Source organism: Lactuca serriola, chromosome 8, assembly GCF_051521515.1.
Source record: "Lactuca serriola cultivar US96UC23 chromosome 8, Lser_US96UC23_V15, whole genome shotgun sequence".
Taxonomy (NCBI): Eukaryota; Viridiplantae; Streptophyta; class Magnoliopsida; order Asterales; family Asteraceae; genus Lactuca; species Lactuca serriola.
The window spans coordinates 180,056,674-180,070,120 of record NC_136415.1 but is presented as its reverse complement, the minus strand read 5'-3'; the positions used below and the strand labels follow the sequence as shown (position 1 = coordinate 180,070,120).

The 13,447-nt window shown below is 34.6% G+C and overlaps 2 protein-coding genes across 2 annotated transcripts; both read right to left on the bottom strand.

Moving 5' to 3' along the window:
* Window positions 1–860: 860 nt before the first annotated feature.
* Window positions 861–5,073, bottom strand: LOC145068217 (disease resistance protein RML1A-like). The gene is made up of 5 exons (XM_079015187.1): window positions 4,411–5,073; window positions 3,057–4,191; window positions 2,546–2,962; window positions 1,639–2,457; window positions 861–1,548 (listed from the first exon to the last, which is right to left on the bottom strand). Exons 1-5 carry the CDS (start codon window positions 4,926–4,928, stop codon window positions 922–924), a joined length of 3,516 nt encoding a protein of 1,171 aa, XP_078871313.1. The 5' UTR covers window positions 4,929–5,073; the 3' UTR covers window positions 861–921.
* A 3,489-nt stretch (window positions 5,074–8,562) lies between these two features.
* Window positions 8,563–12,990, bottom strand: LOC145065718 (transmembrane 9 superfamily member 3-like). The gene is made up of 7 exons (XM_079012773.1): window positions 12,671–12,990; window positions 11,934–11,974; window positions 11,249–11,825; window positions 10,728–10,865; window positions 10,353–10,509; window positions 9,662–10,146; window positions 8,563–8,903 (listed from the first exon to the last, which is right to left on the bottom strand). The coding sequence occupies exons 1-7, from the start codon at window positions 12,829–12,831 to the stop codon at window positions 8,684–8,686; spliced, it is 1,779 nt and encodes a 592-aa protein (XP_078868899.1). The 5' UTR covers window positions 12,832–12,990; the 3' UTR covers window positions 8,563–8,683.
* Window positions 12,991–13,447: the final 457 nt, after the last annotated feature.

Here is a 13,447-nt window from a genome sequence, read left to right as displayed (position 1 = left end):
CGTTAATTAAGCTTTTAAAAAGAAAGGATATCATGTGAAACAAAATCGACAACGAACTTGTCCAAGTGGTTACATGCTGTATAAACTCTAGTAGAAAAAAATACAAATTGGTTGCTATGCTGCAGCAGCAGCAGCACAACAACAACATGTTTGGTCCTTGAGTATAGCTAGATTTTGCAATTTTGGTCCATTATGTTCTCTTGCAATATTGGCCTTATTTTAGGTTCTTTTTGGTCCCTTTGAAAAGTAAAATTACTATTTTTGGTTGATCAATAAATCTGGTTTTTTGAAATTTTGGTCCAATAGATAGTCATTTTACTTGGAAGATAGACAAAAATAAATTATAAAACCTTAAATAAGGACCAAATTGAAAAAGAAAACTTTTTAATACCAAAATTGAGAAAAAAAAAATCAGCTATCCTCAGGGATCAAAAATGTAATTTACTTAAAAAATATTAATTACTGGTTCGTGTAAAAAATGTGAATGCCCTCTTCTTCAAACATAGCTTAGAATTTGTTTTTTACTTGAAAAATAGACGAACAAAAGTGCATGCAAATACATAAATATTGATCTTTATAGGGATTTTACATTTGTGCAAACATCTTCCATGGATAATCATTTGTCAGTTATCACAATATCCTCACACACAAGAAAACAATAAGCTCAAAAAATCACCAAATAAAGGTACATTATCCACCCAATTATAGCACCATACTTCCATTTGGGTATTTGACTATTTGTTATGGCATTCTACTTTAGCATATTATATTTTTAAAATATCTATTGATTTATAGCAGTGAAGATTGCACGTTGCTATAGTTGGGTAGAGTTTTCAAAGTACAATGTTGTAAATCTGTAATAGGAAGAAACAAAAGTAGGATGTTGTAATAAACAAAGCAATGAATGTATAGTGTTATTTGTCAAATACATTCTTCCATTTGGGTACTTGTTATGGCATTCTTACTTTCAAAAAATAGTTTATATAAGTGGTCTTCAAATACATGGGAATGATAACCAAAAGGACGTTGGTCTAATAAGTAATCTCCTGAGGGTAATTGAAAAGCAGACAAATCACCACCAATAATATATTTCCATGACTTGTAATAACTCAAAGGATCTTCTTCATTATTCTCCTTATCAGTATTATTATACACTGGACTGATTGCACACTCTCTTACCATTACTCTATCACCTCCCCTTCCTTTTAATATTGTAACACCAATTTCATCACCATTTTTAATCTCATTATCCCCAAACATCCAATGACTTAACCATACTATATCTTCATCAGTTTCTGGAACAGCAAATATATGACCATAATATATCCAGGTGCGATTTGTTGTCACGTTCTCTACTTTTATGCTTAAATGACCTATCTTTCCTGTTTGCACAAAGCTTATATTTATTCCTTGTATCTTTTTATTCATTGAAGACGATGGCATGGCTATTGATATTGATATTGATGAACCCTTGCTTTTATGAGGTAACCAATCTGGAACTGTTTTCCCCGGAAAACATGTGCTAAATATTCCAAATTCGTAATTCATCTGCAATTAAAATATCACATTGTATGAATTTTACGCATATTAGTGTGTGTTTGTGAGATCAATAGAAACAGAGCAGAAGAAAGAGAATACCTGGACTGGGAGACTGTTTAAATGAAACCATCTGTGTGAATCCCATATCCGCATCTTCTGATCTTTCACATGTTGTAAATCTGTCCACCCCAAGCTACATAATATCTGCTCATCAATTTGTGCTATAGCTTGAAATTTTATTATGCCTTCAATTTCGGTCAATGACTCCGAATTATCGTAATGCACAAATGGTGGGGCCGACATTTCTTGAGGGAATGTTATTTTAATAAGTGACGAACACATTGAAGTAGACAAATATTTGATTGTACGTGGAAGGCATAATACTGACTTCAACATCGAACATTCTCCAACACAGAGAAACTCAAGCCTGCTAAGGCTTCCCACACAATCAGGCAGGGACTCAATTGGATTCCCATTTAGATATAACATCTTCAACATCGGCATGCTACTGAAGTCCTTTGGAAATGATTCATTAGATAAATTATTGCCCTTAAGCGACAAGGTTATTAGTGAAGGTAGCAAAATTGATTTTGGAGTTTTCGGTATAATAGAGGAAGATGCATATGACTCCATATCCTTCATCCGCATTAGAAACTCACTAGCACCTAAGCAACCGTTTAGTGATAGACTTTTAATCTTCTTTAACTTGCTGATGCTAATTGGAACATTACTAAGATTATTGCAGTAGCTCAAGTCAAGAATAACAAGGCCATCACATCCGCCAATTGACTCACACACATGAACCAAGCTTTTACAGTTTATAAGAATCAACCTCTCAAGTGCAGGTAGCCAAGAGAAGCCTTCAACTCTAACAATCTTGCAATAACTCAGATTAAGAATCTTCAATGACCCAAGAAGCTGTTGCATTCGACATCCTCTAATCAAGAATATTATAACCAAGATATTAATTGTCTAAAAATTGAAGTAAAAGCTTTTAGTTTCATACCTTTGGCTTCTTCCAAAGCTGTGTCAGATTACTGTAAGACATGTCAAGAGCAACCAAATTTTCCATTGGTAAGTCTGAAGGTATGAATTTTGAATGGAATCCATGCATGCACAACCACCTTAAACCTTTTGGAAAATCCTTGTAAGATCCGTCGATTTTGACATGATTGAGTTGGAGCAGCTTTAGCTTATCCATCTTTCTTAATGCATCTGCTCTCAATTCGACGTTTTTGTAATGAGAAGATGAAAGCATTAGGAGAAGCCGAGCAAAAAACAACCAAATCCTTAAAAAGAACTCATACACCATCTGGATTGGTTGATCAGCTCTAAAACTCTTGTTCACGTCATCATTTTGGAAGTTATGCTCCTTTCTCAATAAGTTCGTGTCAAGGATAAGACCTTGAATTCTTTGGGTACCCTATCAAAAAGAAAATTACATCAAGCATTAATCATTGTTATGTATTAGATGATAAAGCTAACGAATGCTCTTAATGACTATATGTTGTATTTACCTTGTCATTTTTTAACAAATCGAGGGACTCCTCATGTTTCCATACACGACTACGCTTCCATGGCTTATCAGGTGATTCTTTGTGGACTAAATCTCTCCCCATATCTTGAAGCAACTGATGCATTGTGATCATATTATCTCCTCCAATTGTGAGAAAACATCTATCGAAGAGCTTTTTCATCCCATATGATGTGCGAATGCCACATTCCTTTAATATTATTTCCGTAGCTTCTCTATCTTTCCCAACAAAAAAACATGCAATATGCTTAAACAATTCTTTGCAATCTTGAGATGGCAAAGAATCAAAGGTAATTTGGAGGACCTTGTGTACATGATTATGGAATTCTCCTGTCTCTAGCATTTCAAAGGTATCACTCCATGTGGCCACATCTTCGTTATTTAGAGAACTACCCAAAACCTTTAGAGCGAGTGGATGTCCTCCACAATACTTTGAAGCTCTTATTGCCTCTTCTTCATAACCTTCCTTAGGATCATAACCTCCAAATGCATGCCAACATAAAAGTCTTAGAGATTCTGTAGCACTTAAACCATAAAGTGCATGCTCTGTATGCTTTGGAGGAAATTTCATACGAAACAATGAACACTTTTCTGTTAGGGACCCATCTTTGGTTGTTACAATAATCTTGCTTCCTGGATGAAAACCTTTTGTTCCAATCAACACATCTATCTGCTCAAAGTTATCAACACCATCAAGAACCACAAGTGTTGGTTTATTAAGTAATGCTTTCTCAATCTTAGATGTGCACACATCTACATCATGTTCTTCAATCATTCTTTTCCTAAGAATATCTCTAAGAAGCTGTTTTTGTAAATCAATTAGTGCATATGTTTGTTCTGCACATTTTCTTTCAATCTCTTCAACAAAGCTACTTCTTTCAAATTCATGGCGGTGTAACCTATAGATATATTTTGCCAAGGTTGTCTTTCCAATCCCCGCCATTCCCCAAATTGTGAGAATTTCAGCAGATTTTGATGATGATCCTCCTTTCAACCAGGAACTTATGGTAAGAATAGACATGTCCATCCCAATTAGATGGGGGATTTTAGTCCGGGTGTGTAGTTCCAATCTACTACTAATTTCCTTAACGATTTCGTCGATGAACACAGTCTCTCGTCTGAAAATTGAATTAAATCTGATAAGTCACGACCCATGTAAATGAAAATCAATAAACGTAAGTAATCGATAATTCTTCTTTTGATTCCTTCTCATTTATTTCAAGATTTCGCTAAGACGCCAATGAATTTCTGAATGTTACAGGACTTAAAATGTTAATTTGATTGAAACAGAAAAATCAGATTGCCGAAAGTGATAAATACAGTATAAAAAGGTTTACCGGCCATTTGCATCCTTTCCTTTAAGATCAGCAACTTCTGTAAGTCCTTTCGTCCATAACTCCAACTTACGAGCACCCTGAAGTTTCTTCTCCACATCCTTTTCGGACTCAATCCTCTGTTTGTGTTCAAATAACGCTTCTCCAAAAGTGTTTTCTTGCTTCCTGATATGTGTCGGCTCGACGTTGTAAAAAACAGGGAGAACAATATGATCAGAGACCCTTCGTTGCTCAAGGATCATCACGAGCTCGTCCAGACACCATGTTGAAGATGCGTAGTTCTTAGATAACACGATTATGGAAGCACGAGAGCTTTTTATAGCTCTTGCAAGTTCGGGTTTAAGTTCTTCCCCAGTTTCAACCTCTTCCTCATCAAGAAAGGTAGAGATGTTTTCATTCACCAAAGCTTGGTAGAGGTGATCGCTAAAACCGAGACGAGTGTCTTTCCCTCTGAAACTCAGGAAAACATCATATGTTATTGCCGCTTCTTGTTCTTCTGGTAATTCAGTGACGATCGCCATGGAAGTTTCAAATTACATGAGTGCTTCTGATTTTGGTTGTCTTAGTCTCTTAGATCTAAACTCGAGATGCATGTACCAAAGTCAATGTTTGTTGTCTTGTTTCCCTGACTTGTTGGTCTCCAGTTCAATAGATTCTTCTTGGCTTTTCGAAAACGCGATCATAACGTATAATGTTTAACTTTTAGAAAATATTCATTTTTGGCCCATGAGTATTATAAATAGTTAATAATTATAAATATAAGACAAAATTACATAAATGGTTCCCATGGTTTATCAAATGTCAGAAACTTAGTCTTTGCTAATTTTTATGACGTAAATGGTCCATGTGGTTTCCAAAACTTACATGAATGGTCTTTTTTGTTAACACCATTAGTTCGAGGATAATTTGGTCTTTTCATATAGCAGAGACTGAGTTTGGGACAATGTGTAAACCATAGGGACCATTTATGTAATTTTATCATATTTTATGTTTATGAGTTTATAACTTTTCATCCATTTACTTTTTAAAATGTTATTTGGACCCCTTCACTTTGAACTTGTAAAATGTTATTTTCAACCATCCATTTTTCTAAATTTTTGAACTAACACATAAAAACTAACTTGTTAGCAAAAAGGACAATTCATGCAAGTTTTAGAAACCACAGAGACCATCTACATAAAAAAAATTAACAAGGGCCGAGTTTATGATTTTTAGTAAACCATAAAGACTATTTATGTAATTTTTTTAAAATATAAGTTTGTATTTGTGAGGAAATAGCTAAAAGCGCATACTCTATGCACAATATACAATCATGTTTATGCGATATTTTCTAACAGTGGTTTGGAGGTCTCAATGTTTTATGGAATAACCAAGTTCTTTTTAACTTAGTGGTTTGGAGATCTCAATATTTTATGGAATACCCAAGTTCGATTCCCAATTATTTGTTTTTTGTTTTATTTACTTCTGAACTCACAAATACTCTATTATATAATTTTTACCCTCGGACTTTTATTAGTTTATTTTCATAGACCCAAAATATTTTTCTTAACTCACAATTACACCATAGCAGTCCTAGCTTTCAGATTTTACAATTATGATCATTTTTAGAAAAAACAAAATCGAATCCGGTTAATACGTGAAGTTCAAGTTTTAAATATATGTTTATGAAAATGATGAATTTTATAGCTATTTAGCATTGTTTACCAAAGTAGATATACAATAAAATCTTAAAGGAAATAGAAAAGTTTTAGAGAAAACTAGGACATGTAATTTGATGAAGCATAGGAACTATAATTTTATTCATCTCAAGCACCCGAACACAAATAATACCAAATCTTTTTTCAATCTAAAGAAACTAATGAAACCTTCATTAATATCATCAAAAACTAGCAACGGAATTTCATTAATTTATCTATGTAACATTTTACTTTCATTTCTCTATTACAACACTTTCTTTTGAAAAAACATCCATAAGAAAACAATTTTCATTGCTAAAAGCCTAAAACTACATAATTTTTTAAAATATAATGTTCTAAAATGAAAAACACATGAAAATACAACCATGTATAAATAGAGCTTGCCTTTAGGCTAAGACTTGTGGCAATAGATTAAAACATGCAATTTTTTTGTTTCACAAAAAATAAAGCATCGACTTGCCCTCCAAAAGACATAATCTCATTCTCTCATCTTCAAAAAAATAGTCTTAAAAAGTTTATCCGGTAGTCTTCTTAAACTCGATGGAACCATGTAAGCTTTCTATCGTTATTTTTATAATAATAAAAAAATCATGTCTTTTATATAGACTATATCCCATCTTGTTACATCAAAAAAAATTACAGTTTTTGTCTCATTGATGTCAGGATCAGTATCAGCCTAAGCCAAATTATGTAAAAGACAACTATTGTAACATCCAGACTAAACTGCACAAATGGTCTCTGTGGTTTGCTCAAAATTGTCATTTTGGTCTAAAAAGGTTTGGACTAGCACCAGAGATTCAAAGTTTTCATTTTGTTGCTTGTTTAGTACAATCTGTTTTGATTTTTTCAAAATGACGAATTTGCCCCTGTTAATATGATTTTCTTTTTTTCTTATTTTTTTATCTGATTTTCAGATTTAAAATAAAAAATAAAAAATAAAAATAAAAATAAAATAAATCTCTCTCTCTCTCTCTCTCTCTCTCTCTCTCTCTCTCTCTCTCTCTCTCTCTCTCTCTCTCTCTCTCTCTCTCTCTCTCTCTCTCTCTCTCTCTCTCTCTCTCTCTCTCTCGAAAACCCAAGCACAAAAAGGAGGCTGCTACCCTCCGTTCTAACCATGTTTTCTTCTTCTTTCTCGATGACAAGCAACTCAAACACCCCCATACTTATTGTTACTGCCTCCCTTCTTCTTCTTCAGTTTTCATCGAGAAAACCTCCACCGAAGGTGGGGTTTTTCGGTTGTCAAGAGGGTAACAAACCCCTCCCGTTTTCCTTATGCTTATCATCGGCTTCATAGCAACCCAAATGCCCCCACCTATTGTTGTTCTATCTCCGATTTGCCTTACCCTTTCCCTTCGCGTTTTCTTCCGGATCAGAATAGGAACAGTCAAGAGGTCGCTGGAGCAGCCCCTTAACTGCATCAGTCAACAAGAGCCTTTGTTGCTTCGTTCTTCTCCTTCCCCCAACTTATTCACATCTCTACCTCCTTTATTCCCTCCTCCACTCTCCTGTTGTTGGTACCCAAACACCAATAACCAACTGAAAAGCATTGGCTCTTCAAGAATCCCCAAATTGAAGATGCGATACAACACAAAAACAAACCTAATCAGGTAAAAACGAAGAGTACAATCTCTCTCTCTCTATGTATTTTTGTGGTAATCTTCTGGGAATCACTTCTCTTGCTCTTCAAATTAGGGTTGTTTTCGTCTCTTTAAATCACTTCTCTTTGAGAGTGGAGGAACACATCAGATGCATCAAGTGAACAAATTTAGCAAATAGGTTTGCTCGTGTGTTTCCAGCTCTTTTTTATGGAAATCGAAGATATGGACTTTTCTCCTTACGTTTCTGGATGAACCCGATTTGGTTTTTTACCCAACTCAAAACAAAGAGAAAAGAGAAGATCCTGAGAGAAATTAGTTTCATTAAGTTTGTAAAGAGAATATAAAGATGCGGGCAAGAAAGGGTGTGACCTGAAGATCTGAGATTAAAGAAGATGACGGTGTTATGTGTTCTTGGGATTTGTATAGAGAGAGAGAGAGAGATTTATTTTTATTTTTTATTTTTAAATCTGAAAAGTAGAAAAATAAATGAGAGAGAGAGAGAGAGAGATTTATTTTATTTTTTATTTTTTATTTTAAATCTGAAAATCAGATAAAAAATAAGAAAAAAAGAAAATCATATTAACAGGGGCAAATTCGTCATTTTGAAAAAAAATCAAAACGGATCAGACCAAACAAGCAACAAAATAAAAACTTTGGACCATTGGTGCTAGTCCAAACCTTTTTGGACCAAAGTGGCAATTTTGAACAAACCACAGGGACCATTTGTGCAGTCTAGTCTAACTCCATCAAATCCTTACCGGTAGGACACTAATGCACGAGTATAACAAACACATACACTACAACATATATCCGAATCACAAGAAACAATCTACAACGAAAATATCGCTATAAATTGAAAATTGTCAAACATGTCGCCTTTTCATCATTAGAAATATAGGAAAAATTGAACTCCATACAACGCTCTCCTACAACATAAGCTTTTGTATCCTTACAAATTTTAACATATTTTTTTTACTTTTCTTACTCACACTTAATGGAACGGTATATATGTCGAACAAAGAAGAGTGAAGCACGAAAACCTATCATCCCAAGCATCAAAAAGAACCCGTAGCAAATGCATGCCATGTACCCAAAGAAAAACGATGTTTGCATGAACCCGGTCATATCAGAACGCCCGTAGTAGTAATACAAGCAATACCCGTAGATAAAAAGCCCCGTTGATCCACCACAAACAAAAGACCTACACACCAACGGTCAAATGCATGAAATTGCAATGTACTTTCAACTTTTATCTTAAAAAAATGAAAGCATAACACAATAATTAACAGATCAACAAAAGTAAGGTTGTATCTGGCGAGCCACAGCTAGCTTATTTTTCGAGCTTTTTTAAGTTGTCATGTTTGGCAAGCCAAAAAATAACTTATAAGCTATTTTTTTAAAGCTACTTAGACTAGCTTTTTATAAGCCTTTTTAAAATTTTCTAAATATACCCTTTAATTATAGAAACACATTCTTTTAAATGTCCTTTTATGTCATTTTATATCTTTCAGTTAGCTTTTCAGCTAGGTTTACCAAACATCATTTTTTAACAACTAGTTTTTTAGCTATCAGCTAGCTTTTCAGTTAGTTTTACCAAACGTTATTTTTTATTAGATAGTTTTTAACTATCAGCTAGCTTTTTATTTAACAGTTGGCTTTGTAGCTATCAGTTAGTTTTTCAGTTAGTTTTACCAAACGTTATTTTTATCAGCTAGTTTTTAGCTCTCAACTAGCTTTTTAGCTATCAGCTAGCTTTCTATTTAACAGCTAGCTTTGTAGCTATCAGTTAGCTTTTCAGCTAGTTTTACCAAACGTTATTTTTTATCGGCTAGTTTTTTAGCTCTCAGCTAGCTTTTTAGTTATCAGCTAGCTTTTCAGCAAACAGCTAGCTTTTCAGCAAACATAGCCTAAGTTGTTATTTCTGGCATACAAAAAAAGAAAAAGAAAAAGAAAAAATACCTCCACCACCATTCATGATCCTCGGCCGCCAGTTGAAAATATGTGAGCGCGATGGTGATAAACGCGGTGACAATCACGAGAATGATAAACACAATAAACAAAATACTGTAAATCGTGTAAATTCTATGACCCCAAACACTGGCAAAAATGTAATAAAGCTCAATATAAATGGCACTGAATGGAAGAAATCCGGCCATTGCCATTTGCGGGAGGCTGCCACGATACCATGGCAGTGGCGGAATCTCTCTCGGATATTTGGTGGTCCGGCAAGGTGCTTGGAACTCTGCCTTGCTGTTTTTTCCGGCGATACCCCCCAACACCAACAATGGTGATGTCACTAAGGCCCATATAAGGGCAATTACGACAATTGTCCCGAAAGGTAAGGCGGCAGTGGCAGAGTATGCAATTGCAACCGTGTTCAGGAAGCAGAAGGTTAGGAAAAGGGGCCCACAAAACAGACTTCCAGTCAACAGCAAGTTTCGTACCTAAAAACATAAAAAGTAATTATGAAATTAGAAATAAAAAAGGTCAAGATTGTCACTTTGACATACAGCCATTTTTCAAGATTCAAGAATGGGAATTATTATGCTAAAAAAAAATAAAAAACTGGACAGTTATTGGAAGATTAATCAATCTTTCTGAAAATGGTAAAGGGTATTTATGGAATTAAGAAAGAAAAGGAGATACCCACCCAATTTGTTCCTTCAAGCTGACAATAGAAAGAGGAAGCTGTATAGCCAGCAATTCCAGATGTGAGGGCATATATGACAACCAATGCAGTGAAAAGAGCTCCTCTGTTGTATGGATAAAACACACCAACTAGTGCAAGTATGAAGATAAAGATTGTACTGCAAAAACATTCAACAACAAAAAAGACATAAATGCCCTTCTCAGCCTCATCATCAAACATATCCCTAGAAAGCTTGTATTGGTTGTTTGCCTGATGTCAATGTGACAAATTTGAAAACTTTTGTACACCCAAAAGGTGGAATACAAGTAGGACAAAGACTTTCTCCTAGATCTCTCATACTGGAAAAGACTTAAATGCCCTCCTCATCGGACTTACAGTGCAAATAGTTGGGTGCCAGAACCAAGGGCAGCAGCAAATAAAGATTTGAATTTTGGGTATCTGAAGACATCACCATGTATGTATTTCCATCCAGTTTCTTCTTGATCCTCAGCTGTTTCCTCATCATGAGCATACCTTTCATGTGTACAAAAAACAAATTGTCATAATACAAGAATTAAATATAATTACATTCAAATATTGTGTTTAATCGATTGTTCTCAAGACAAGAGGGTAAATTGGCCATTTACTCTCATTCAGACAGTTCATTCAGTCCAAAAAAGAAAGTCTTCGCTTATATAAGCTTTTACTCAAGACAAACATGATTCAGATATTACTCCTACACAAAAGGGCATAATGGTCATTCACTCGCATTCAGATGGTTCGTTCAGTCCAAAAAAGAAAAAAGTCTTTGCTTGAACAAGCTTTTACTCTAGACATACATCTTTATACATTCAGTAATTGCTCATACACAAAAGGGTAAAATGGTCATTTTCTCTAATTCCAAAAAAAAGGCTTACTTGACAAAATCATTCTTGAGAACCCGCATGAGAATAGTGGCAAGAAAACCGGTTAAAAGAAGCACTGTGACACAAGAATTAATGATTGAAAACCAATGAATTTCCAAATGATGTGGCAATGAAGAATTTTGTGAGTACTTCTCCATTCTCTTATCAAAAGGAATATTAGTTTCCTTCCATCGAACTGTATACATAAAGTCAACATTGACTTCTTTGTCTTCAGTAACATCCACAAGAGCACTAGGGTCAGTTCTGACATTAACCTCAATAACGCGATCCTTGTTGTAAAGCACCTCAAACTGTAGATGCTTAAAGAGGTAGTATTTTAGCTCATTTAACTCGGTTTTTTCATATTTCCCAATGAAACCCCATAATGGCAAGTCATCAAAGTACATTTGGAAGTAGTAGTCTTTTGAAATGGCTTTACGGAATTTGTTGACTTCTTGTTTTGTTAGTTTTTTAGTGCAAATGAATTCAGAGTCTTTGTCAACTAAGAAATCGAGTTTGTATGGAGCACTAACTAATCGGTCTCCATTTAAGACTTCTCCAAGTGCTTCCTTTTTCTCTTTCAAATCACCTGTTCATGTGTACACCATATGGTTAATGGGACAAAACTGAAATCTTTTTTCCCACCCAAAAAGATGGGTTATGGGATAGGGATTAAAGGAGAAAGAACAAATCAAACCTGGTAAGCAGAAGGGTAGATCAAAATAGCGGTATGTTTCACTGAAATTGTAAATAGATACATTCATTAGCTGTAGTTTTGGAAACAGTAGCATAGATATAAAGCGTATGTAACACATATGCAAAGGGATGAATCTTTAAAAAAGGAAGAGATAAAGATTAAAGGTTCGCTTTTCTAAATGGGCAACTAAAAAGGAAGTCAACCTATCCTATTTCAAGAGGGTCTATATGTACCTTTCATGTCTTCTAAGCCCTATAGACATTGGTTTTCCATCAAACAACACGATTAAATGAAAAAAGTATTGGATTGAAAGCTGAACGATGAGCTTCAGTTTTAGGTAGATCTGAAGTGTAAAAATTTGAATAAGAGATTCTACTTTGTATGAAAGCTGAACGATGAGCTTCAGTTTTAGGTAGATCAGAATCGACATCATTAGAGTTTTCTTTTAGCAATTCTTTGATTGCTATTTCAATCTATCAGGTTTTAAGAACATTCAACTGATTGCTGTGACATACTCTAAACACATATCCAAACACCACAAAGTTCAACCGCCTGGACAAACAGAGTTGCGCCAATTATCGCTAAAGAAGCACTAAAAGAAAAACAAAAGTTCCCAGACCAAGAAACCTAATTCAACCATAACATCGAGCCCAAAATGACGCAATTCTGTTCACCTTATCGGAAAGAAACCCCCAAGAAAACCAGCAATTACGTTCACAAAAGAGATCTGATAGTACCTTGGATTCTGGAAAGGGCCAACCTTGTTGGCGTAGAGAGGAACAACGTCTCCATTTTTGTATTTGTGATTTGAAGCATCGGATGTGACTGCTCCCATTACACTGCAAATCACGAACAATGCTAGCACCAGCCATTTGTAAATCTGTGGTTTCACCATCATCTTCACATATATGAAGAAGTATGTATGGGATATGAACAAGATCGGAGAGAGGGAGATGTATAGATCTAGATCTCACACTCTCTTCTCTATGATGGTAATGCGAGAAGAAACTCGATCCCCAAAAGGAGGACTTACATTTAAAGCATTTTGTGTTTGCTTAAAAATGATGTTTACGTATAAAATGACTCAAAGTAGTCTATGCCGACTGCCTAACCATGTCTTGGTTGATTTCCCCCCGATCTAAATCCCAGATCTGAAAAACAAAATTTTAAAATAAAGAAAGTGTAATTCACTAAAATAATCAAGATGGGACGTATCTATCACTATTCACCATTATTCATTCACAAATATGATAAAAATTTGACATATTAAATGTATTTGTTGATATTTTGAATGATGGTGATTAAAATAACCATTTTTCTAAATATCTTTTAAAAAAATCCAAGTGGAATGAAGGTTGAGTTTCAACAGGATGCTGAGAGAATTGTTTTTATACGATTTACTAAGGTTGTAAAAAATGTTAGACGTTATCTAGTAGGTGGACTGAGGTTAAGGAATTAATCGACTGAGCAGAGATTAACTAATGACCATTAATTGCTAATTTGTTGAATTTTAA